Source organism: Melanotaenia boesemani, chromosome 11, assembly GCF_017639745.1.
Source record: "Melanotaenia boesemani isolate fMelBoe1 chromosome 11, fMelBoe1.pri, whole genome shotgun sequence".
Taxonomy (NCBI): domain Eukaryota; kingdom Metazoa; phylum Chordata; class Actinopteri; order Atheriniformes; family Melanotaeniidae; genus Melanotaenia; species Melanotaenia boesemani.
In genome coordinates this window covers 2,182,657-2,209,564 of record NC_055692.1, presented here as the reverse complement: position 1 = coordinate 2,209,564, position 26,908 = coordinate 2,182,657, and the positions used below count along the sequence as shown (strand labels likewise).

At 46.5% G+C, this 26,908-nt stretch overlaps 2 protein-coding genes across 2 annotated transcripts in view; both read left to right on the top strand.

Moving 5' to 3' along the window:
• Positions 1-21,957, top strand: part of LOC121648642 (histone-lysine N-methyltransferase EHMT1-like) — a 39,296-nt gene extending 17,339 nt beyond the window's left edge. The window contains exons 12-23 of the mRNA XM_041998881.1: positions 1,690-1,812; positions 3,733-3,834; positions 3,914-4,018; positions 4,597-4,751; positions 6,086-6,253; positions 15,049-15,193; positions 15,328-15,405; positions 16,918-17,033; positions 17,980-18,066; positions 18,148-18,226; positions 20,330-20,505; positions 20,592-21,957. Of these exons, the coding sequence (XP_041854815.1) occupies positions 1,690-1,812; positions 3,733-3,834; positions 3,914-4,018; positions 4,597-4,751; positions 6,086-6,253; positions 15,049-15,193; positions 15,328-15,405; positions 16,918-17,033; positions 17,980-18,066; positions 18,148-18,226; positions 20,330-20,505; positions 20,592-20,688 (1,431 nt within the window). The 3' untranslated portion in view covers positions 20,689-21,957. The remainder of the gene's footprint in view (positions 1-1,689; positions 1,813-3,732; positions 3,835-3,913; positions 4,019-4,596; positions 4,752-6,085; positions 6,254-15,048; positions 15,194-15,327; positions 15,406-16,917; positions 17,034-17,979; positions 18,067-18,147; positions 18,227-20,329; positions 20,506-20,591) is intronic.
• Positions 21,958-25,904: 3,947 nt separating this feature from the next.
• Positions 25,905-26,896, top strand: LOC121648688 (voltage-dependent P/Q-type calcium channel subunit alpha-1A-like). Its single transcript, XM_041998956.1, has one exon. It carries the CDS (start codon positions 26,528-26,530, stop codon positions 26,864-26,866), a length of 339 nt encoding a protein of 112 aa, XP_041854890.1. The 5' UTR covers positions 25,905-26,527; the 3' UTR covers positions 26,867-26,896.
• The last annotated feature ends 12 nt before the right edge of the window (positions 26,897-26,908 follow it).

Sequence of the window (26,908 nt, the reverse complement as noted above, 5' to 3'; positions counted from 1 at the left end):
TTTTACTGGCCTTTTACCGAATTTGTTACATTGCAACCTTTAATTTGAATATTTTTTACAAATCAGAATTTTATTTGATGGATCTGCACAAAATAGTCCAAGTTTTGAAGTGAAATGAGAAATATAAATACAAAAAAGACATTTCAAAAATAAAAAACTGAAAATTGTCATGTTCATAAGTATTCACCCCCCATGTCAGTACTTTGTAGAGCCACCTTTTGCGGCTATCACAGCTGCAAGTCGTTTTTGATAAGTCTCTACGAGTTTACCACATCTTGCCACTGGGATTTCTGCCCATTCTTCAAGGGAAAACTGCTCCAGCTCCTTCAGGTTTGATGGTTTGTGCTTATGAACAGCAATCTTTAAGTCTGACCACAAATTCTCAATTGGATTGAGGTCTGGACTTTGACTAGGCCATTCCAACACATTTACATTTTCCTCCTTAAGCCACTCAAGTGTTGCTTTAGCAGTATGCTTGGGGTCATTGTCCTGCTGGAAGGTGAACCTCCGTCCTAGTCTCAGATCACTGACAGATTGATAGAGGTTTTGCTCAAGAATACTTCTGTATTTAGCACCATCCATCTTTCCCTCGACTCGGACCAGTTTCCCAGTGCCTGCTGCTGAAAAACATCCCCACAGCATGATGCTGCCACCACCATGTTTCACCGTGGGGATGGTGTTCTTGGGGCGATGGGATGTGTTAAACATACCGTTTTCCTTGATGGCCAAAAAGCTCAATTTTAGTCTCTGACCAGAGCACCTTTCTCCATACATTTTGACAATTTCCCACGTGCCTTTGTGCAAAGTCAAAACATGCCTTCTTATTTTTAGCAGAAAGTAATGGCTTTCTTCTGGCCACCCTTCCATAAAGCCCAGCTCTGTGGAGTGTACGGCTGATTGTGGTCCTATGGACAGATACTCCAGCCTCTGCTGTGGAACTCTGCAGCTCCTCCAGGGTTACCTTCAGTCTCTGGGCTGCCTCTCTGATTAATGCCCTCCTTGCCCGGTCTGTCAGTTTTGGTGGGAGGCCCTCTCTTGGCAGGTTTGTTGTGGTGCCATGTTCTTTCCATTTGATGATGATGGATTTTATGGTGCTCCTGGAGATCATCAAAGATTTAGATATTTTTTTATAACCTAACCCAGACTTGTACTTCTCAACAACTTTGTCTCTGACTTGTTTGGAGAGTTCTTTGGTCTTCATAGTGGTGTTTGGTTAGCGGCGCCCCTTCATTAGATGTTGCAGCCTCTGAGACCTTTCAGAAAAGGTGTATGTATACTGATAGATCATGTGACACTTACATTGGACACAGGTGATCTTTGTTTCACTCATAGTGTGACTTCTGAAGGTAATTGGTTGGACCAGAGCATTTTAGGGCCTTCATAACAAAGGGGGTGAATACTTATGCACATGGAAATTTTCAGTTTTTTATTTTTGAAATGTCTTTTTTGTATTTATATTTCTCATTTCACTTCAAAACTTGGACTATTTTGTGCAGATCCATCAAATAAAATTCTGATTTGTAAAAAATATTCAAATTAGAGGTTGCAATGTAACAAATTTGGTAAAAGGCCAAGGGGGTGAATACTTTAGCAAGGCACTGTAAATAAACGGAAGGACCAATAAGGAGTCCTGTAGCTGTCATAGGTGCGTTATCAATTTCGTTGTCTCCGTGTTGTCTCCGTGTGCAGGCGGGAGCCAACCTGGACATGTTTGATGAGGAGCACAGAACTCCGCTGATGGCAGCCTGTGAAAACAAACATCTGGACACGGTGACGTACCTGCTGAGAGCCGGAGCTGCTGCTGGCCACAAGGTGGGTCCCCAGTCTGTCTCCAACCTGTCCCCAGCCTGTCCCCAGCCTGTCTCCAGTCTGTCTCTCTGCTTTGTGCTCATGTAAAGTTCTTCTTCTCTCATTAATTAACTCCGTTCATGTTTCTGTTTTTCATGTTTGGTCCATCAGGTCAGTTTCAGCTCATGTTTCTTTGTTTTCTCCAGAATAACAGTCGTGTTCCACTAAGGTCTCATCCTGGTGATGGGAGATTCAGATTTTGTGTAGTCGTCCTCGTTTCCAACGTTTATCAGTTTTTTACTTCAGTAGCATCACAAGTAAAATATGCATCAGTTACCATGGCGATCAGCAGCTTCAAACAGCCAACTTCATGATGCTTCAGACTCCAACTTTCAGCTTGACAAGCGTCCATCTCACCTCCTCTCTTCCTTCTTTGTGGTGAAAAATGCCGCTGAAAGGTTCACTAATGTAGATGTCTGGGAGTCAAACGTCAAGGTGAAGAGCAGCAAACGTCCGTAAACTGTCCAACCAGAAACCACCAATCCAGCTGCTCGGTTTCTACGGATACAGGTGGAAACATCAAAGTTGTTTTCATTTTCTTACCGTACAGGTGAAACAAAGCCAGGAAATATTTCTTTCTGGAAGGTTTATCCAGGTCAGCACAGCGAGTACGGAGCAGAGAACTTCCTGGTCATGTGACTTCTCTCAGATAGAAAAAGAAAACTAAATCTCTCTTTTTCCAGTGTTTCCATTCCAGAAAACACAAGTTTCTTTTCCCAGTTTTCATTTCAGTTCAGGAAACAAAAGCATTCTGTAAACAAACTGCCTGGAAGCAGATGGACCAGGTAACTCCTGATTTCCACCAGCAGACACACCATCATCTTCTCCTGCTGAGTATTTAAAACAACTCGTCCTACACCTGATTTTTCCTGTCCTGGCCATTAGGTCGTTGGTTAGGTTAAACTCTCCGAATCCTAAAAGAACCTGAACTAAAAGATTCTTTTACTAAACTTAAAATCTTGAACTGACGGAGTGCTCGAATATCTGCTGGTTTACACTTAAAACTGTTAGATCGCCATCATTTCTGTCACCAGTGTTTCAGGAGAGGTGGTGTGTGTCTCTGAGGGGTAAATGTGATATTTTACCCTTTAGCTGATCTACGGAGGTTTTCCAGACATTTCTATCCCGTCCAGGAGTTTTACAATCCAGCCACTAAATGTAGTTTTATTCAGAGACTCTATCTGGTAAATCCACAATGATCCATGATAACAGCATTATTTATCACATTTCACCATAAAAACATCACCATCACTACTATGTTGCTAAGAGACCTCTATTTAGACCTGGACATGATGATGAAGCCACTTCCTGTCAGACTTTCCACCAATCAGAGAGCTTAGATTGACGGTAACGTCCAATCAGGAGCAGCCAAAGATCAACCAGTGAGCAGAAAGTTCTATGTGTGTGTGAAAAGAAGAAAAATAATGCTCCTCTATGGCTGGAATAAAGCCAAGAAGACGTTTCTGATGCACGGTGGCGCCACAAAGCAGCTGAGCTGGAGTTGGTTTAGTGAGGATAGCAGGTAAATAGTAGCAGGAATAACTGGAAATGAGGAAAAAGTGGAAACATGGAAATAGTTTTTAGTGTCTGCCTCTTTATATAATTTTCACCCAAATCTAAATAAAATTAACTGTAAATCAAATAAAGTTATATTCTCTTTATGCATTTTGGAGTTGAGAACATTTTAAATGATCTTCACTGTGTTTGAGGCTAAACTGTCTCCAGAGACGAGGACGTATTAGAGACGGAACATTTATTAAATGTGTGTTAAAGTCTTTTCTGCTCCTGTTTCACTGTCAAGTTTTAACTCGTGAAGTCGAGAAGTGAAAAGCTGCATTGTCATGTGGACGGCTGTGTTAACGCTGAGTCATGCTGTCGTCCCAGGATATCTTGGGGTTTACCTGTCTGCACCTGGCAGCTAAACTGGGACATTATGACATAACCCATCATCTGCTCACCAAGGCTTCCAAATACATCAACCTTCAGGTAAAATCCCTCGTTTACTAACTGCTGCTGATGAGGACGGCAGGTCGTGTTGGTGAGTTTCCAGCTTGTGTCTGTGCAGGATGATGGAGGGTGGACTCCCATCACCTGGGCCATCGAGTACAAGCACAAAGACCTGGTCCACCTGCTTCTGGCCAAAGGGGCCGACGTTAATATAAAAGACAAGGTCGGTACCGGCAGCCGGCTGAGTTTCACCAGGCGGCCTGGGTTACTGTAAAGTTGTGATGCTGCTGTTTTGATACTATGGACCAGGAATTTTCATGCTTCCAGAGAAATTGTGGGTCTTAAAGTCACTATTTTGGACTGGTTTAAGTCTGATTTGACTGGTAGAACTGGCACAGATCCTCCATCATGTGGGGTTCCTCAGGGGTCAATTCCTGGTCCATTATTGTTTCCATTGTACATGCTTCCTTTATTTTGATTCTTAACAGACATTTAATACCATTTTTATGCTGATTCTACCCAAATCTACCAAAAATATACCAATAATTCAAAGAACAACCTACCGGGATGCCTAGACCACATCAGAGTCTGGATGTCTCGTATTATTTTTATGTTGAATCCAGACTAAGCTGAAGTTTTGCTGGTTGGACCTTCTGACCATTTCGCTGTCAGTTCCGGTCTAACGACAGACCTCTGTGTTCTCTTTGTGTTTAATTAGTTGGTTTATTCCACGTCTTGTGGTGAAGCAGCCTCTCAGTCCTCTGGCTTTTCTAAATAAAGCTGCTTGGCTCTTTCCTGCAGGAGGAGAACGTCTGCCTGCACTGGGCGGCTCTGTCGGGCTGCGATGACGTCGCCCAGGCTCTGCTGGAGGCTCGATGCGACCTGAACGCCGTCAACGTGCACGGTGACACACCGCTGCACGTCGCCGCCAGAGAGAACCACCTGGAGTGTGTCATGTGAGTGTGTTTACACACTTCTTTTTATTTATTTGAGCTCAGATCAGCAGATGTCAGTTTAGATTTTAACAATACCAAAGTACCGAAGACCAAATATGTTTATTTTTGTTTAATATTCCCTTTTTTCTTTTAATAAAGTTATTCATCAGTCACTGGTAAATACAGGAAAGAAATGTCGGTATAATGCAGATGATTTAAGCTTGTCAGTGATGTGATGGTGTTACACAATTGAGTCCGTATAAATCTGGATTAGGGCTGCAACGATTAGTCGATGTTGTCGACAACGTTGTCTATTGTCGGCAAAAACAAACAAACAAAACAAAAAACCTACAGAGTGAGACATCGTCTTCTTTTTTTACCTCTGCTGAGAGTTGCACATGCTCAGTGAAGTCCTCCAGGGGAAAAATATGGTGATGGACTAGGGAAGAAAACGACGGCAGAGGACATCGAATGTCTGAAATAACTTCACGTTAAACTTATAAAATAAATTAAACACATGTGACGTTTGTAAAGCGGACCTTGTGTACCACCAAAGTACGTCTGCAACGCTCGAACATTTAAAGAGGAGGAACATCGGACTTATATAACACCCTCATGCAAGATTTAAAACCTGAAAGTGAAATAAGATCCATTTATAATAATCATGAGATACAGAATCTGATTGGTCGACTAGTCGTTTTAATAGTCGCTGACTAATTGACCATCAGTCATTAGTTCTGGACACTGACACAGTTTTATTATTTTAACCATTTAACAGCGTATTTAAGATACAGCTGAATCCAGACGGATTTAAAATGCAGACTCAGCTTTAATTTGAGGGTCTTTGCCTGTCTTTGGGAGGAGGGTTTGAGAAGTTACAGCTGTTTGATGTGTAGCTGCCTCTTCTTAAAGAGACCAAAGGTCATTGGATCATAGACTCTGTTAATCATCATCAGTCTAACAGAGGGACGGGCGAAGTCGGTCCTCGAGCGCCGCAGTCCTCCAGGTTTTGGATGTTTCCTGATTAAGACACACGGGAGTCAGATTAAAGGGTCGAGATGCTCGGACAGAGCTCGATATCAAGCTGTTGAGGAGAGACGGGTAACCTGAACCAGGTGTGTTGGAGTCTGAATGAGACGTGTGATGCCGTTAAAATATTTCTGAGCCAACCTGTAAGTCTGTCATGATCGGCTTTAAAGAAAGGACGGAGGACCGGGATGTCCTGGATTTTCCATCCAGTCCACCCTCATTATTAAAGAAAGAAACCGTCATTTTCTCTGAGTTCTGATCTGATTTAGTCCTTCGTGGCCTCCGTTTAAACACCATCACGTTTAGATCCGTTTTCCCTTCTGCAGGTTGTTTCTGTCCCGCGGAGCCGACATCACTCAGAGGAACAAAGAGGGGGGGACGGCTCTGGACTGTTGTCCCTGCGGGTCAAAGGTGTGGACAGCCCTGAACACCAACAAGAAGCTGACTGAGGCCAGGAGAGGCCGGGACTGTCAGGGGGAACGACTGCTCAGCAGGTGAGTTTTACTGCACGCCTTCCTCCCCAGACTCCTCATCGTCACAGAGGACAGTTCAGCCACCGAGTCCTGAAGTGGGGAGTTAGTTCAGCTGTCGGTTTCGTCACATTTTCCCTCAGAAACTTTGAAAATACACCAGAACACAAGAATACACAAAGGACCTGCTGCAGCCGTGCTTTTCCTGTCACATATAGTCACAAACAGAATATCCACATATTCAATATTCGTGTACATGCTGCAGAAAACCATCTTCTAAGACCGGTTGGAGATGATAGAAAGACAACAGGAAGTCCAATCAGCACTGGTTCCTACCAAAGGTCTGCAGAACAGCATCTCTGAACACACAACACGTCCAACCTGGAAGCAGATGGGCTCCAGCAGCAGAAGACACACCGGGTGCCTCCTGCCAGCTAAGAACAGGAAACTGAGGCTACAATTCACACACACTCACCAACACTGGACAATAGAAGATGGAGAAACGTTGCTGGTCTGATGAGTCTCCATTTCAGCTCCACATTCAGATGCTCGGCTCAGAATCTGCTGGAAACATCATGAAAACATGGATCCATCCTGCCTTGGATCAACGCTTCAGGCTGCTGCTGGTGTCATGGTGGGGGGAGATTTTCTTGTTCCACTTTGGGCCCCTTAGTACCAACGTGGCCTGGTTTAACCAGCACAGCCTACCTGAGTATTGTTGCTGACCATGTCCATCCCTTTATGACCACAGTGGAGCATCTTCTGATGCTACTTCCAGCAGGATAATGCACCATGTCACAAAGCTCAGATCATCTCCACCTGCTTTCTAGAACATGACGATGAGTTCACTGGACTCCAACGGCCTCCACAGCCACCAGATCTCAGTCCAGTAGAGCAGCTTTGGGATGTGGTGGAACGGGAGATTCTCATCATGGATGCATATCAAACCAGTTAAATTAAATCACCTAAAACAGAAAAACAGTAGCTTCCTCTCAGGTGCAGTTCACAAGGTTTTAAATCATTTACTGCTGAACAAAGACCAAAATAATGAAGTTAACAGGTTAAAAAACTCTAACAAAAAACGCAACACCGTCAGGACGCACAGCCGCACCATACATGATACATATAAACACTCGCGTTTACTGTATGAGAGAACACGCATTAAGGTAGACTACATATACGGACATTTAACATACGGACAAACGCGCGCAATCAGGCTGCATGCAAACACGCGCGAACACGCAAGAGGGGCGCACAAAGACACACGCGTCAGTAACACGCATGAAGCATTAAACCGTTCACAATAACCATGTTAAAAATCGTCTGTTGGAATGTACATGGAGCCGGTTCCAGGGAGAAGAGGTTGAAGATCTTTAATAAATTACAGGAGCTGCAGGCTGACATTGTCTTACTACAAGAGACTCATTTAACAAACTCAACCATAGATCTTCTTAAAACAGCTCAGTTTCCTCATGTTTACTCAGCTTGTTATAATTCTAGGCAGAGAGGAGTAGCTACTCTTATTAATAAGAGACTAAATTTTGACATAGATAGCACAGTAGTGGATCCGGAAGGCAGATTTCTGATAACTTTATTATCTATTTGTAATATCAAATTATGTATTACCAATGTGTACGGCCCCAATGCAGATGATCCCTCCTTTTTCCACTCCCTGTTTGCTACACTCCAGAATTATTCAGATAACAGAATAGTGCTAGCTGGTGATTTTAATGTAGTCTTGACTGAACAAGATCGCTGCAGCACATCAGGTAGTCATCGAGTCTGGCAGTCGTCAGAAACTATCAAACAGTACATGAAGGATTTTGGTCTTTGCGATGCTTGGCGCTCTCACCATCCTAAACTAAGAGAATACACCTTCTTCTCTTCAGTTCACCACTCCTTCTCTAGAATAGATTATATTTTAAATAGTAATTCACTAATGGGCGACATTTCAGAGACTCAGATACATCCAATCAGCATTAGCGATCACGCACCAGTTTCATTCACTCTGAGAATCAAAAATAATAAACCGATTGGTAAAAGCTGGAGATTTAACACCTCTTTATTGAAAGATCCTGAGTTTATTGATTATTTTAAAAAAGAATGGTCAATTTATATAGAAAAAAATAACATGCCTGAAACTTCAGCGTGTCTCCTTTGGGAAGCAGGAAAAGCAGTAATGCGAGGGAAAATAATTTCCTTCTCCTCACATAAGAAGAAGAAGGAAACAGCAAGAGTTTTAGAATTAGAACTCAGGATTAAATCATTGGAGGAGGCTTACCGCATTTCCCCCGAAGAGCACACAATGAATAATATAAGGAAAACTAAATTGCAGCTTAAAGAAATTATAGATAAAAAAACACAGTTTTTAGTGCAAAGACTTCGCTTGGAGAACTTTGAACATAGTAACAAATCTGGAAAGTTTTTAGCAAATCAACTAAAAACAAACAAGGAGAAAACAACAATCTCCTCTGTTAAAGATCAAGACGGAAACATCAGCCATGACTCAGACAAGATAAATGACACGTTTAGAAGCTTCTATAAAACATTATATGAATCACAGATTAATCCAACAGATGAACATATTGAACAATTTTTAAACAACATTAATCTACCAAAACTAAAAAATGAAAATAAAATAACTTTAGATGCACCTATTACTGTAGATGAACTCCACGAAGCTCTCCAACATATGCCCAACAATAAAGCCCCGGGTCCAGATGGTTACTCAGCAGAATTTTACAAGGAATTCTGGACAACGCTAGCTCCTACATTTTATAATATGTTGTTAGAAATACAGGAAAAACAAAAAACACCGCAAAATATGAACTTAGCTAATATAACACTATTGCTAAAACCAGGCAAAGACCCCACACTTCCATCCAGTTACCGTCCCATATCTTTAATAAATGTAGACCTGAAAATAATTAGTAAAGCTCTTGCCAGAAGGATAGAAAAAATAACCCCTCTTATAATACATCCGGACCAGACAGGTTTTATAAAAGGTCGACATTCATCTACTAACACGCGTAGACTAATTAACCTCATAGATTACTCTACTTTACATAATCTAGAATCCACAATCATTTCTCTAGATGCAGAAAAAGCCTTCGACAGGGTAAACTGGAAGTTTCTATTTGCAACACTAGACAAATTTGGGTTTGGACCTGCTTTCATAGAGTGGATTAAAATATTATATAATAACCCAAATGCATGTGTGAAAACCAACGATCAAACTTCTCCAAGCTTTCGCTTACAGAGAGGCACCAGACAGGGCTGTCCACTCTCCCCCTCACTTTTTGCCATTTTCATAGAGCCGTTAGCAGCTGCTATTAGACAAAATATAGAAATTAAAGGAATCCAGGGCAAAAACATAGAACATAAAATAAGTCTTTATGCAGATGATATATTAGTTTTCCTTCAGAACTCACAAACATCACTCTCTGAGACAATCACAGTTATTAATAAGTTCTCATCAATATCTGATTATTCTATTAACTGGTCTAAGACTACAGCCATGTCCATCAACTGTGACCTACAAAACATCCCTAATATCAAAATACAGACAGGAAACATTAGATATTTAGGTATAAATATTTCCCCCAGATTATCAGATTTAACAAAATTAAACTATGTTCAGCTACTAAAAACAATAGAAGATGATCTCTTACGGTGGAGGCGCTTACCCATCTCACTAATGGGGAGAGTTGCCACCATTAAGATGATGATTCTACCTAAAGTTAATTATTTATTTTCAATGATACCCACTAAACCCTCCACCAGTTGGTTTAAATCTCTGGACTCTTTCATATCCAAGTTTCTTTGGAAAAACAAGCCGTCACGTATCAGTCTTAAAACCTTACAGCAGACTAAAGATAGAGGAGGACTGGACCTACCAAACTTTAATAACTACTTTATAGCTAACAGGCTGCAGTACATCTCCAAGTGGCTCAAACCCAGTTATCTGGATGAGCCGTGGCTAGATGTGGAGCAGGCTTTGTGTGAGGACTTAGTCATCTCTGACCTGCCGTTCATCAGCTCAACCATTAAACCATATAAGTGCTTTAAAAGCCTTAACATCCGTTTTTCCTTAATGGCTTGGTGGGAATTCTGTAAGATAACCAGATCTTCCCTCTTTCCATGTAGACTTACACCCATCTGGAACAACCCTGACATCCTGCAGAACAAAAAGATGATAAACTTCACTCAATGGAAGACTAAAGGAATACAACAGTTAGGACAGATAATAGAAAATGGAAACTTTGTATCTTTCAACACAATTGTCTCACAGTATGGAATCAACAGCAATAAATTCTTAGAGTACCACCAACTAAAATCAATTATATGTAAGAAGTATACCCCTGTACAGTTAGACTTGCAGCTTCCTGTCAGAATAGCAGAATTCTTGAATCTTAATACTCCAAAATTATTATCAAAAATATATAGATTACTTGCAAAGCTAGAAGACAGGATATCTCTCCCAACTTCAAAATGGGAAGATGATTTATCTAATAACTTTGATCAGAAAAGATGGTCACAAATATGTTTAAACACGTTTAAAATGACTCAGAATTCAAATATACAACTAATACAATTCAAAATTCTCCATAGAACTCATTATACAGGTCACAGGATGTTCAGGATGGGCCTTTCACCATCAGATATCTGCCCACACTGCTCTAAGAACACTTCTGATAGCTACATCCATGCGCTGTGGTCCTGCACACCTGTCCAAAGGTTCTGGATTAAGGTGTGTGAAGATCTCTCAAAATGGTTTAAAACCAGTTTTTCTGCAAACCCCACACTTTGCCTACTGGGCGACCTGGGTGACACTAACATAGGAATACACTCCATAAACTTGGTCCTCGCAGTCTTATGCATCGCAAAGAAAACTATTCTTGTGAACTGGAAAGATAAGAATAATTTGTCTATCCAGCAGTTTAGAAATCTCCTGTTAGATCACATCAGCATTGAGACAATGTCTGCCTCCTCCAGGAACCAATCAGATGACTTTCATTCCCTCTGGTCCCCTGTGACTGGCTACATCACCTAATGTAGGTGGAGGATTGCGGCTTCGCTGGGATGGGGGTGGATATGGGTGGGGGGTCCCTGGTGGCTTCGGGTCTCCGGTTGTCTCCTGGGTGGGGATCTCGGCCGCTCCGCTGCTGGGTCGGCTGGGGGTTCCGGTCTGGGCGGGCGGCATTGGGTGGGCCCCGGGGTGGGACTGCCTCGTGGCGGTGGGGGGTGGCTGCCGGGGTGCCTGGGTCGGTGTCCGTCGGCCCCTGGCCAGGTGGCCGGTCGGGCCCGGGGTGGGCCGGGTGGGGGCCCCGGGCTCTGGGGTGTCGGGTCTCCCCCCTCTCCTGGGGGTGGGGGGTCTGCCGCTGCTGGGGGGGGCTGGGCCCGTCCGGATGTGCCGTGCCGGGGGTTGGTCCGTGCCCTGGTGCTTGGTCGCAGCCCCGGAACCTGGGTGGGGGTGTGTTTGTATATAGGTGGGTGTGTGTGTGTGTGTGTGTCTGTAGGTATGCGGGTGTGTGGGTGGGTGTAGAGGGATGTGTGTGCTGTATGTGTGTGTGGGTGTGTATGAAGGTCTAGGTGTGTGCGTGTATGTGTGTGTGAGTGGTGTGCGGGTGTGTGTGTGGAGGTCTATGTGGGATGTGTGTGTGGGTGTGTGTGAAGGTGTGTATATATGAGTATGTGCACGTGGAGGTCGAGGTGTGTGTGGAGGAGTGAAGGAGTGGGTGGAGGCGTGAGTATGTATGGAGGTGCTTGTGTGTATATGCAGGTATGTATGTGAGTGCGTGTGTAGTGGTGTATGTGTATGGAGAGGTATGAGAGTGTGTGTGTATGTGGGCACCGGTGTGTGTGTTTATAGGTATGTGCGTGAAGTGTGTGTGTGGAGGTATGTGCACGTATTGAGGTGTTGGTGTATAGAGGTGTGTGAGAGGGTGTGTGAGTGGCTGGGGTTAAAAAAAAAAAAAAAAAAAAAAAAAAGTGTGTGCGTTTGCAGAGGGTTAGGACGTGTCCTCTGGGGGGCGCCCTGGCCGGGTGTTGGGGGCGTGGGCCTGGGGTTCCCTTCCTTTGCCTCGCCCCCCTCCCACTCAGAAAGAGGAAAGTGGCCCCTTGGGCTGGTGGCTGACCCCTGGGGGGGTTCGTGGCGTGCCTGGGTTGGGGTGCCTGCTCCGGGCCTGTGACGCCCTTCGGGGCCGGCGGGGGACGGGGGCGCCCTACGTCACTGGCGGGTCGTCTTCCAGGGGGGAGGCTTACTCCCCTCTGGACCTACATCTCCTGACCCCTCCCCTCCCCCACTCTTCACTACATACACAGGTAGGGCTGTGGGAGGTGTGCTTGTTGCGCTGGGCGGGGCAGGGGGGTCATCATAGTGGCCCTGTTGCTTCGCCGAGCGGCAGCATGCCTCCCAGCTTTTAATTCCACTTAGTCACTGAGCACAAATAACATTTGCAACATACAAACACGTTTTGGGGGGTGGAACATGCGAGGTCAGGTGGGTGGGACTGCTCAGGTGGCCCCACCCCCTCCTCAATGCAGTTACTGCCCCCCAATTTTAACCCTCTTTTTTTAATTGCAAACAGCACATAATATATTCCATCACTAGTGGGGGAGGGAGGGGGGATGGGGTCTTCAAGCGCCCCTGTCTCCATGGATGGCCCGGGGGCGGGGCGGGCCGGGTGGCCTGTCGCGTTGGCCCGGGGCGTAGGCGGGCTGTCCCGGGGGGTTTTGGCTGCTGGCCCTGGGGGGAAGGTGCTGTTTTGGGGGTGGGGAGTGGGGGGCGGGGTGGGGGGTTGGGGGCCTGGCTCGTGTCTCCTCGCCTCCTGGCTGGGGCTGTCCCCCCGTGGCGTGGGGTGGCGGGAGGATGGTGGTGGGGGGATGGTGTTTGTGTGTGTGTTGGGGGGGGGTGTGTGGGTGGGAGAGTGGTGTGGGTGTGGGGGGATGGGTGGTGGAGGGATGGTGTGTGGGAGGGTGGGGTGTGTGGAGGTGGATGCGTGGTGTGTGGGAGGGGGGGTGGTGTGGGTGTGGGAGGATGAATGGTGGAGGGATGATGTATGTGTGGGAGGATGGGGTATGTGTGGGAGAATGTATGGTGCAGGGATGGGGGAGTGTGTGGGAGGATGGATGGTGGAAGGATGGTGTGTGTGCGGGAGGATGGATGGTGTATGGGAGGGAGGATGGTGTGGGTGTGGGGGAGTGGTGTATGTTTGGGAGAGTGGGTGATGGAGGGGTGGTGTGTGTGTGTGGGAGGATGGGGTACGTGAAGGTGGATGTTTGGTGTAGGAGAATGATGTATGTGTGGGAGGATGGGTAGTGGAAGGAAGGTGTGTGTGTGTGTGTGTATGGAGGTGTGAAGGTGGATGAATGGTGTGTGAGAGGGAGGATGGTGTATGTGTGGGAGGATGAGTGGTGGAGGGATGATGTGTGTGTGGGAGGATGGGATAGGTGTGGGAGAGTGTATGGTGGAAGGATGGTGAGTGTGTGGGTGGAAGGATGTTGTGTGTGTGGAAGGATGGATGGTGGAAGGATGGTGTGTGTGTGTGGGAGGACAGAGTATGTGAGGGTTGAATGGTGTATGCGTGGGAGGATAAATGGAGGAGTGGAAGGAGAGTGTGTGTGTTTGTGTGTGTGTGTGTTGGTCTGGGGGGGGGCAGGACTGGTTCTCGGGGTGTGCGTCTGGGCGCTGGGGTGTGGGGCTGGCCTCTGGTGGTGGCCGTCTGGGCGGGCCGGGTCCCCCTGGGTGGCGTGCTGGCCCTCGGCCTGTGGGGGGGGGGGGGGGGTGTCCCTGCGCTCCTGGGCCCGGGCCCTCTGCCCCGTCTGTCCCGGGCGGCCGGTGCCCGGGGGGGTCGGGGACTGCTGGCCTCGGCCCGCCGGGGCGGCTCCTGCTGGGGTCTCCTGCTGCTGCCTTCCTGGGCAGGCGAGTGGTCGTCTCTGTGGACCGGTCGGGATCTGTTGCCTGCGGGGGGGCTGGTGGCCTGGGTCTCGGGACCGCTGGCCTGACTCTGGCCTCTGTTCAAGTGAGGTGGCATCTGCATGATCACTCTGCATGGTCACTCCTTCCTGAACGTCTCCACACAGTCTTTGCGTCGCCGTGTGGCCGAGTTCTCCAACACATCCACACAGGTTTCTCTGCGCGTGTTCTTGAATACAGCAGTTTCACTTATATCTATTATCATATTTTGTTTCTTTTTTTAATTATTTCTGTTCTTATTATTATTATTACTCTTACTCTTATTATTATTATTGTTACTATTATCAACTAGTTGTGTAATGACCTACTGGCTAGGATGATCGTAGCTATATATGTTGTAAGTAGTATGGATTACATGGTCTTTTGTATGATGTTTCAAGTCCCCACCCGCACTCCCCACACCCTTTCTGTCCCTCTCTCTCCCCTCCCTCTTCTCTCTACTTTCTTTTCTCTCTCTCTCTCTCTGTCCCCTCCGGTCGAGTCCAGCATTAAGAGTCTGATTTAATAAAGTTTTTCATCAAGAGGGACTTTATACATGTAGTATAAATCCCTGCTTGATAGAGTAAAATTGCCCAGCACCAGACAGCAGCCAGACAATCATTCTGTTTGCAACGATGCTGGACAAGACAGGTTAAAAAAAAAAAAAAAAAAAAAAAAAAAAAAAACTCTAACATTGAGAGGAGCTGCAGGTTTTCAGGGTTCAGGACTCCTGACATAAAATACAAATTATAATATGACTTCTGTTCATAGAAATATATTAAGTCCAGATCAGATTCCTGTCTTTACTCGGCGTATCTGAACATGGCGTTCTTTGACTATAAAGGATTTTTTGCTGTGTCAGGGATATTTCTCGGGGGTACGAGGCAGTTCCTATCAGCTGTGTGAACGGAGTGGACAACGAGCCGTGTCCTGAAAACTTTAAATACATCCCAGACAGCTGCGTCACGTCCCCGCTGAACATCGACAAGGACATCACTCACCTGCAGGTGAGACTGAAGTAGAAATATGTCTCCGTTCTCTGCTCCATGCAGGTTTTCAGCTTCTATTTCCTGCTCAGGCTTCACATCTCGTTAAATCAGGCCGACGCGTCCTCCACTTCTAACAGTTTACTGTCTCACAGCACTGCAGCTGCACCGACGACTGCTCGTCCAGCTCCTGCATGTGTGGTCAGCTCAGCCTGCGATGTTGGTACGACAGCGTAAGTTCACACACACACACACACACACACTCTTTGCATTTTAACTCATGAAGGTTCAACATTCATTGAACCAAGAAAGCAGTAATTAGTTTTTTGTGTCTGTCTCTTTATATAATTTTCACCCAAATCCAAATAAACGGTTCAAATAAATTGTAAATTAAATAGTTTTATACATTTATTTATTATTTTAAACTAAATTACCTCCAGTTTATGTTTGAAAAGTTCACCCTGATGGACCAGAGGGTAGCTTCCCTCTGGCTGAACCTGGACGGGTTTGAACCTGGACGGGGTTGAACCTGGACGGGTTTAAACCTGGACGCGGTTTGAACCTGGACGGGGTTTGAACCTGGACGGGTTTAAACCTGGACGCGGTTTGAACCTGGACGGGCTTTGAACCTGGACGGGTTTGAACCTGGACGGGGTTTGAACCTGGACGGGTTTGAACCTGGAAGGGTTTGAACCTGGACGGGGTTTGAACCTGGACGGGTTTAAACCTGGACGCGGTTTGAACCTGGACGGGGTTTGAACCTGGACGGGTTTAAACCTGGACGCGGTTTGAACCTGGACGGGCTTTGAACCTGGACGGGTTTGAACCTGGACGGGGTTTGAACCTGGACGGGTTTGAACCTGGACGGGTTTAAACCTGGACGCGGTTTGAACCTGGACGGGCTTTGAACCTGGACGGGCTTTGAACCTGGACGGGGTTTCAACCTGGACGGGTTTGAACTTGGACGGGTTTTGAACCTGGACGGGTTTGAACTTGGACGCGGTTTGAACCTGGACGGGTTTGAACCTGGACGGGCTTTGAACCTGGACGGGTTTCAACCTGGACGGGGTTTCAACCTGGACGGGCTTTGAACCTGGACGGGTTTCAACCTGGACGGGGTTTCAACCTGGACGGGTTTGAACTTGGACGGGTTTTGAACCTGGACGGGTTTTGAACCTGGACGGGTTTGAACCTGGACGGGGTTGAACCTGGACGGGGTTGAACCTGGACGGGGTTGAACCTGAACCTGGACGGGGTTGAACCTGGACGGGGTTTGAACCTGGACGGGTTTGAACCTGGACGGGTGTGAACCTGGACGGGGTTGAACCTGGACGGGTCTCCTGCTGGAAGACTTTGATGTTCATGTGGGCAGTGAAGGTTTGACCTGGAGAGACCAGGTTAGGCAGACTGTCACCTGATCACCACCTGGTGGGGAGTTGAGACCCCAGGACAGACTCAGAGGGAATATATGTCCCTTCTGGTCTGAGGACACCTCAGGATCCCCCAGAAGGAGCTGGAGAGTTCTGGGGAGAGGGTGTGTCTGGGTCTCCCACCCAAACCTGCTGCCTTTGTGACCCTTGGATGATATGATGAGATCAGATAAAAAAAAAAGTCTCCTGGGGTTGTTTGAAGTCTCAGGACCTTATCTGATTTCTGAATTTCACATTTTTATTTTTAAAACCAGATATTTGGGTCTGTCCCGGGTTCAGAGACCGGACCCTAACCTGTCCTGTTTGTGTTTACAGGACGGTCGGCTGCTGCTGGACTTTTCTCAGTGGGAGCCTCCGGTTCTGTTTGAGTGCAACCACGCCTGCTCCTGCTGGAGAACCTGCAGAAACCGCGTGGTCCAGAATGGACTCAGGTGATCCACCTTTTAAAGACCGCTTCCTGCAACAGCTTGAGTGACTTCTTCTGGGTTTCCATCTCCAGACGGATGGTCTTGTTTTTATTCAGGGTGTTTTATGTTCTGATCATTCACGCCACTAAAATGAACTTTGAGACGAGGGTCACCTGAGTTCACCTGTTTGAGCCGGAAGTCTAACGGCTGTGTTCTGGTGGAAGCTCCGTTTGGGATAAATGAGGCTTTACAAGGACCAGAGAAGAAGACAGTACACATGATTCAGAGATAAATTCCATTTGTGATTGGTCTAAAGTTGGGATTGTAACCTGGAATGTTATTCACATCTCAATAATCTCGGCTTTCCAATTATTTATAACTTGAGGAGGTTCTTGGAAAAGAATCTGAGTAAAATAAATATTTATGTCATGTCCCCCCCACAGGACGTAAGGTACCAACGGCTTCATTCAGGACAGTTTGAGTTCAAATGAGCAGGATAACAAAAACATGGTAGGAAACATCACAGAGCTGTCTGACCTAAAGGAAGAAGTTAAAACCAAAATGGGCCCATAACAGAGCCCTGAGGAACTCCACCTGGCAGCTCTGTAGACCCGGACGTACAGGCGGCTTGGAAAGCTTGATGGAAAACTAGCATTTAATATAAAATTAATGTTTTATCACTTTTATTTCAAGTTGAGGTGGTGGGAAAACTTTGTTCCGAGTTGGTTTTCAGGCTCCACCCTCTAAGTTTCTGGTCACTGGGCCCCATGATGCTGAAGTTTTAGCTTCCAGCTGTCATCAAACTCCAGTAGAGGAAATAAATGTTGAATTCTTCTGCTTTCTGCTGAAGCCTGTCGCCTGAAGTAAAACGAAGATCATGGCTGGAAGGCTGCGGTTTGATCTCGAAGGGAAAAGTTTCTATCTGGACGTTCCTACAGAGACGATGATGTCCTTTCATTGCTTGTTTCAGAGTCCGGCTGCAGCTCTATAGGACAGAGAAGATGGGCTGGGGAGTGAGGGCCGTGCAGGACATCCCTCAGGGAACCTTCATCTGCGAGTGAGAAGATGCCTTCAGTAATCTAACGTCTGAATTCAGTGTTTCCTGCATGAAACGTTTCTCTGCTGGATACTTCCTCAGGTATGTCGGGGAGATCATCACCGACACCGAGGCCGACAAAAGAGAGAACGACTCCTTCCTCTTCACCCTCGACAACAAGGTGAACGAACGATTTCACATGAACTTTTAATGAATTCTGGTTGTGAGGCCAGAGGCTGGATAAGAAGTGGAAATATTTAGTAGAAACAGGAGTTATGAGCATCGTTCGCTTTGTTATTAGAAGCCAGATGTGACCAGATGTAACCCTCTATTGAACCAATCTCTGGCCTGGCACATTAAATGCATCCGTACGAATGAAGCGATTCTTTAATAACGAAGGAGGTCATAGAGAACCAGTAATGATGCTTTAAATTTGTCACATGACTCAGGAAGCCGGACTGAAACCCAGAATTTCTAAAAGGAAGCAGCTTTGCTCATTTTCCTCTACAAAAAGGGTCTGAAGCATCATTTTCTGTCCGGAGGAATATTTACTCACACGATGTGAGCCAATCTTTATTTTTCATTAATTCAGTTTATTAAATCATTAAATAGTGAAAGCTGCCTGCACGTGTTGCTAGGCAACATTGAACGATGAAGGAAACAACATGGCTGCCGGAAATGTTGCTGTTGTGTGTTTAGGTTTATTTAGTGTTGAAAATCAGCTAATTCATCGTTTTGCTGTGATCTTTATAATTTAACAAAGATAAACGTGCAGTAACGTCGTGTTATTACAGTAATTCTGTCTTTTTTTTGTCAGAATTTCCACATTTTCCTCCATTTACAGAATAAATTCAGCCACATTCTCAGTTTCTAGAAAGAAAAAGGCAGAAAAAGCTGCTTCATGCAGCTCCATGCAGCTTCATGCAGCTCCATCAGCCACGATGACGACAACCCACGTCAGGAAAGATCCAGAAAACCGACACAAACATTAAACTGATGGTCAAACTCCGGACGCTCCAGACTCGTTTCTACTTTAGAAAACGGTTGTTTTCATACGTAGTTTGTAGACGGGTTAGATCTTTATTTTAATGGGTTGTTTTCACATCGTTGCTTCAGACATAAAACCCTTTAAAAAACGTCTTTTATAAAACATTTACGTCTAAAATCATTTCTGTTGTAACTTGTTGAAGAAATGAATAATTTTAGACAAAAACAGAATCAGAATAAACTTTATTGTCATGCAGCTGTGCAGCAAACACAGTTACCAGGTATCAACCAGGCAAACAGAGACAAGAATCCACAGTAAACTACATGGTAGATAACCAGTAAATACATTAGAATAAACTAGAATAAAGTAGAATAAACTATTCTATCAGGATAAAACCAACAAATAAAATAAATCACATTAAAACGAAACACTAACTCCTAAAATTTGATAAAAGTTGCAAAGAACCGTTGATGATCAATAACTTATTTTTCCAGGATTCAGTCAGTCAGGTGGTGATGTGTTTGGTCAGGAGGGGGCGCTGCACAGCTGCTGCACAGCTGCTGCAGAGCTGCTCACCTCTAAACTACCAGAAGCAGCCGTTCGTGGTCTGACTGAGACGAAAACTCCTGCATGTTTAACTTTTCCACCCGGAGCAGCTTAAAATGGTTCCTATCCAAATAATTTAACCAGGCTAAACATTTATTTACAGTCTGGAAAGTGGCAGAAACTCTTGTAGGGCAGAAAAAATGAAACTGTAATGCTCGTACGTTTCAGTAAATCATTTCAAACTTTAAAAGTTGTATTAAGTTGTAGGAAAACCTTTGCAGGTGTCATTAAATCTCCTCTAGAAGGAATTTAAAAACAGACAGAGATGAAGAACCCTGACCTGAGACTTGTTTGGGGAACGTGCAGCATGACACGACGGCTGCGACTTGTTCTGGAATAAATGACTGAAACATACTTAAAGAAAAGCTTTTTACAGTGGGACACGATCTGTAATATTTATTCTGAAATAAAATGTTCCTCACGGTTATTTAAAACTCATGACTGATTATTTAATGTTATTGGATGAGCTGAACAGGAGGAAACTCCAACGCTGACTTTGTTCCAACATGAAATCTTAAGACTTTTCTTAGCTAAGAACAAATCCAAGATGTAGAGATTTTAACAAATGCCACAATCTTTATAAAGTTGGTGAGCAGCATCTCAGCGCGGGTTTGCTGGTGAGGAAGTCGGTGAATGAAGCTGTGATTTCTGATTGGCTGAGGACTGACTGTGTTGCTTCGTCTCCTGCAGGTGGGCGACGTCCACTGCATGGACGCCAGGCTCTTTGGCAACATCGGCCGCTTCATCAACCATCTGTGTGAGCCCAACCTGCTGGCTGTGAGGGTGTTCACCATGCACCAGGACCTCCGCTTCCCCCGGGTAGCCTTCTTCTCCAGCAGGCCCATCAAGGCTGGAGACCAGATCGGGTCAGTGGTGAACCAAACAGCTTCATCTCTGTCCGCTGGGCTTTGAATCCAGATTCCACCATGTGTTCTTGTCCCCTTCTCACCAGGATGGACTACGGCGAAAACTACTGGAGGGTGAAGAGGAAGTACTTCGGCTGCCAGTGCGGCTCGCCGAAGTGTCGCCACGCGGCCGCCAGCAGATAGGAGCTCGCCGAAGTGTCGCCACGCGGCCGCCAGCAGATAGGAGCTCGCCAACGACCTCGCCGATCTGTAACCGTCAGAAACACTGAAGAAAATCCCCGAAAACGGCTCAGCTTGGAGTTTTTAAACCACAAAGCAGAGATTTAACTTATTTATTCAGTTTTTTCTACGAGCGACCAGAGAACTAAAAACTAGAGCTGGTAAAAAAAACGTCCTAACGAGTTACTGGTTTCTGTAATTACTACGTTTAAATATTTAACACGTGCAGCATCCGTCGTTTATGACGGCGAGACAAGGTGAGCTGGCTCACTCTGGACGGGTTTATGGGCGTCACACCGGCGGAGGATGAGGATGTTTTAACACACACACACACGTTTCCTGAAGAAACGTTACTGTTCCGGTGGTTTCCGCACAGCCGCCTCCACCTGTCGGTGATCAGCTGATCAGCGTTTCTCTCGTTACGTTTGTTTTTCCGCTTAGAAACGAGCGGTTTATGGTTCACACACACACACACACACACTCTGAAGTATTGATCTTGGACACGTTAGCTAAAGCAGGAAGTTACTTCGGTCAGACCCACGTCACCGTCTCATGAAGCTGAAGAATGAAACCTGCTGATAAGCAGCCTGTTTGTTACATGTTCACCTTCATTTCCTGTAACGTTCAGTAAAAACGGGGTTTTCTAGTTTAAACTCTACCAGCCATCATCTCTGAAGATGATCCGGTTCAGAAATCTGGTGAATGTTAAACAGCAAACGGTCTAAATCTCTCAGGAGACTCAGGTCTGATCTTTAATGTGGTGAGAATCTATGAACAGGGTCTGGATATAAATCAGAGACCTTCTCTAACACAGTAGCTGGCTGGTGGTAGACCAGGTTTATACTTCAGATATGCAGGGGCGGGACTAGAAAGCTTAGATGGGGGGCAGGGCAGGAAAGGGGGGCCCAGATGAGATATATTTTATAAGGACTTGATTTTAAAGTCATCATCCAGGAGAAAAACCCGGTGAGCATCGGCTCTTTGTTGGTACAGCACAGTAAAAACGGACATAGTCACGAATGTTGATTAATCAGATTAATTCATTTGTAGGCTGATTAATCTGGTTAAATATTTTAATCATTTGACAGCGTTGCCAAAAAGAAATCTTACTCAGTGACTTTTAACACTTTTAAATGTGAATTAATGAAATCTGGTCGTATTTTTTGGAAGTCTGACCTGTTTTTTTTACTGCTTTTTACGTCTGATGGGCAATAAAACAAACTTTAAAGCATCTTTCCTCCTGTTGTTTCTGCCTTGTGGGCTGGAGCAGAGATGATGGTACCAGAAGTCTTCAAGGCTTTTTTTTAGCTTGTTTTGATGTGTTTTCTCAGGTGTTTCTGCTTAATCTCCTGGTCAGTCCACAACTAGGGCTAGATGCACATGCTCTCTCAGATGTATTCTGGGTCTAAACCGTTCTGGGGTTTGTAGACTATCAGTGGGGGTCTGAAGAAACAACAGAAAACACAAAGCAGACAATTATCAGCGGCACCTACAGGAAGGACCAACAGAACCTTGTGGGACCCCATGAAAGACAGACAGCAGAGGCTTTGCTAACAAAGTTCAATCAGTCAGATAAAACCGGAACCACTGCAGAGCTGAGACCCTGCTACCCACCCAGGGCCATGATGTTTTGGTTCATTTGAGTGGTTGAAGAAACAGAAGAAAACCAGGTTCACCATGGCTGAATAGAAGCAGTCAGACTGGATGACTGGATGGATGTGATGATGAAGAGATGTGATGTTCAAGAACGAATCGATTCGTTTGAATGACTCTTTTAAATGAACGATGGGAACCGAGTCACAGCTGTGAGCCATTTATTTGTGCAGCATTATTTTTATTTAGAAATTTTCCACACTGCCTTCATCACATTGGTGACATCATAGAAGTCTGATGTCCAACACGCTTCGATCATGTGAAGCATCTGTGGGCAGAGTGCTCGGAAATGATGTGAGTTAAACATTTACTAGAATATACACTGACTGCTCAGGTTTATCTTTTTTATCTATATTTTTTTTCCTATGATTTTGTTTGTCATTCTTATTTATTGTGAAGTTTTGTCTTTTGAATGATCAGTTTGAGTGATCGATCACCAATCAAGGAGCTGAACTTTGGTTCTGGTTCAATGAAACATGGGGCGAAAGATGAGATTTCCTCCATCACTGATGACCTGGGGTTGATGTCAGCGACAGGAGCAGAAGAGATGGACGTCATTATTAGTGTTCATGGAGACATTTTGGACACAATTCAATTTAGTTTTATTGATACGCCAGTTCGCAACAAAGACACGTGGTCCAATTCAGTCCAATTTACTTTAATCCAGCCTATAATCTATTTCAAATATTTAAATTTTATATTGTACATTTCTACATGGAGAGTAAAGAGAGCAGAGAGGAGCCCAGTGCATCATGGGACGTCCCCCAGCAGAGAGGAGCCCAGTGCATCATGGGACGTCCCCCAGCAGAGAGGAGCCCAGTGCATCATGGGACGTCCCCCAGCAGCCTCGGCCTCTAGCAGCAGGACTAAAGGATGGATCAGGGTCACCAAGCCGGACCTGCTATAAGATTTATCAGGGAGGAAAGTTTGAAGATGACCTGAAGCCAGACTGGGAGCCGGTTCCACAGAGAGGGGTCTGGTTTTGGTTCCTGAAGCCAGACTGGGAGCCGGTTCCACAGAGAGGGGTCTGGTTTTGGTTCCTGAAGCCAGACTGGGAGCCCGTTCCACAGAGAGGGGTCTGGTTCTGGTTCCTGAAGCCAGAGACGGTTCCACAGAGAGGGTCTGGTTCTGGTTCCTGAAGCCAGACTGGGAGCCGGTTCCACAGAGAGGGGTCTGGTTTTGGTTCCTGAAGCCAGACTGGGAGCCGGTTCCACAGAGAGGGGTCTGGTTTTGGTTCCTGAAGCCAGACTGGGAGCCCGTTCCACAGAGAGGGGTCTGGTTCTGGTTCCTGAAGCCAGAGACGGTTCCACAGAGAGGGTCTGGTTCTGGTTCCTGAAGCCAGACTGGGAGCCGGTTCCACAGAGAGGGGTCTGGTTTTGGTTCCTGAAGCCAGACTGGGAGCCGGTTCCACAGAGAGGGGTCTGGTTTTGGTTCCTGAAGCCAGACTGGGAGCCCGTTCCACAGAGAGGGGTCTGGTTCTGGTTCCTGAAGCCAGAGACGGTTCCACAGAGAGGGTCTGGTTCTGGTTCCTGAAGCCAGACTGGGAGCCGGTTCCACAGAGAGGGGTCTGGTTTTGGTTCCTGAAGCCAGACTGGGAGCCGGTTCCACAGAGAGGGTCTGGTTTTGGTTCCTGAAGCCAGACTGGGAGCCGGTTCCACAGAGAGGGGTCTGGTTTTGGTTCCTGAAGCCAGACTGGGAGCCGGTTCCACAGAGAGGGGTCTGGTTTTGGTTCCTGAAGCCAGACTGGGAGCCCGTTCCAAAGAGAGGGGTCTGGTTCTGGTTCCTGAAGCCAGAGACGGTTCCACAGAGAGGGTCTGGTTTTGGTTCCTGAAGCCAGACTGGGAGCCCATTCCACAGAGAGGGGTCTGGTTCTGGTTCCTGAAGCCAGACTGGGAGCCGGTTCCACAGAGAGGGGTCTGGTTTTGGTTCCTGAAGCCAGACTGGGAGCCCGTTCCACAGAGAGGGGTCTGGTTCTGGTTCCTGAAGCCAGACTGGGAGCCGGTTCCACAGAGAGGGGTCTGGTTTTGGTTCCTGAAGCCAGACTGGGAGCCCGTTCCACAGAGAGGGGTCTGGTTCTGGTTCCTGAAGCCAGACTGGGAGCCGGTTCCACAGAGAGGGGTCTGGTTCTGGTTCCTGAAGCCAGAGCCGGTTCCACAGAGAGGGTCTGGTTCTGGTTCCTGAAGCCAGACTGGGAGCCGGTTCCACAGAGAGGGGTCTGGTTTTGGTTCCTGAAGCCAGAGCCGGTTCCACAGAGAGGGTCTGGTTCTGGTTCCTGAAGCCAGACTGGGAGCCGGTTCCACAGAGAGGGGTCTGGTTCTGGTTCCTGAAGCCAGACTGGGAGCCGGTTCCACAGAGAGGGGTCTGGTTTTGGTTCCTGAAGCCAGAGCCGGTTCCACAGAGAGGGGTCTGGTTCTGGTTCCTGAAGCCAGACTGGGAGCCGGTTCCACAGAGAGGGGTCTGGTTCTGGTTCCTGAAGCCAGAGCCGGTTCCACAGAGAGGGTCTGGTTCTGGTTCCTGAAGCCAGACTGGGAGCCGGTTCCACAGAGAGGGGTCTGGTTTTGGTTCCTGAAGCCAGAGCCGGTTCCACAGAGAGGGTCTGGTTCTGGTTCCTGAAGCCAGACTGGGAGCCCGTTCCACAGAGAGGGATCTGGTTCTGGTTCCTGAAGCCAGAGCCGGTTCCACAGAGAGGGTCTGGTTCTGGTTCCTGAAGCCAGACTGGGAGCCGGTTCCACAGAGAGGGGTCTGGTTCTGGTTCCTGAAGCCAGAGCCGGTTCCACAGAGAGGGTCTGGTTCTGGTTCCTGAAGCCAGACTGGGAGCCGGTTCCACAGAGAGGGGTCTGGTTCTGGTTCCTGAAGCCAGACTGGGAGCCGGTTCCACAGAAAGGGTCTTATAGCTGGAGGTTCTGCTTCTCATTGTATGTAGAACCTTTAGGAACCAGCAGGGAACCTGCAGTCTAGTGAAGCTCTGATGAGAAAATGTGGAACTCTGAGATCTTAAAGATCCAACTGTTTGGTCACTAAGAGTTTTAAATGTGAGGAGAAGAATTTTAGATTTTTTCTGTCAGTTAACAGGAAGTTTGGTGACGCAACAACCGACTCGTTCTAATTTATTTTTTATTTTTTACAATAATTTTGTTTATTTTTTTAATCATTGTTTGAAATGTAAGTTATTGTCTATTGTTATTTATTTTAATACAAATTTAAGAAATTAAATGCAACATTCTCCATATTTTCGTCAGTTTTTTTAAAGTTTCGATGTTCAAATGTTTTTGTGTTTGTTTAATTCTAGTAGATTTTTAATGTTTATTTTTGCCTCAGTAGAAAAACAAAGGTGTGTTTTTATTTACAAGTAAACTGTAAAACGTTTGATGGGTTTCCTTAAATCTAAATAATAATAACCTACCGGAAATAATCCTCATGGTAATGAAAATATGAGAATAAGAGAAGAAGCTTTTATTCAGCCTCTCTCTCGTTCGGCTCCCTGTTGCTATGGAAACAGGGCTGGTCCAGGTGGAGCCACTGGCTGGCGTCTTGTCGGTCACGTGGGAGTCTGTGGACGAGGACCAGTGGGGAAAGTGGCGTGTCCACATTCATACTGCATGCAGACTTCGTGGAAACAACCCGTGATTTGTCCGGACTGACGGCGGCGCGAGCTGTTTCTGGGACCGTCGCGGTGCGCGCGGCTCGCAGGGGGAGCGAGCCTTCACCGGGAAGGAATGCGGCGGTTTGTGGATGTTTTCTGGTAGAAAACATGTCTTAACTCCTCCCTGCTCCGGGCTTTCTTCTTCTGATTCTTCGTTGTTTGTATGTTGTTGTTTTTCTTTTTGTTTACTGGGCGCGTGTCTGGAGGCGCATTCATGGACTTGTGGCGTTGACGCCTCTGAGGACGGAGGCAGGCGGAGGAGGAACACCCATGAAAATGATGCATCATGGAGCGTCTCCGTGTAAACTTTGACAGCATGGGAAGCGGCAGAGACACACACCCTCCCGGTTCCTTCTCTCTGATCTTCTTTCCGTGAATGTTTGACTCTTCTGCTCGTGGCCGATACACGCACATAGAGGACCTGCCAGGGGACGGCACGCCGGTGTGTGTTGTGATGCTTCTTCTCCATTTCTTTACTGGTGTCAGTTTTGGTGTCTCTATCCCAGAATGGCTCGCTTTGAAGAGGAACTCTCCAGCCGCTATGGAGGCAGCTGCCCCGCGGGGCCGGCCAGAGGGGCCAGCCGGCAGCCGGGGCCTCCGCTTGGGGGCCAGAGGGTGTACAAGCAGACGATGGCCCAGAGAGCCCGGACCATGGCTATCTACAACCCAATTCCCGTTAAACAGAACTGCCTCACCGTCAACCGCTCGCTGTTCATCTTCAGCGAGGACAACATCATCCGGAAATATGCCAAAAAGATCACAGAATGGCCATATCCTTCCAGCCCGGCTCACACAGCCGGTTCAGCCAGTTCACAACCATCCCAAACACCAGATGTCCCTCACTGACACGCTACAATACGCGCATAGTAACAGCTGTTTGAATGCGCT

What these genes read in the sequence shown, in the direction of transcription:
- LOC121648688 (XM_041998956.1), top strand. Translation starts at nt 26,528, where the DNA reads ATGGCTCGCTTTGAAGAGGAACTCTCCAGCCGCTATGGAGGCAGCTGC.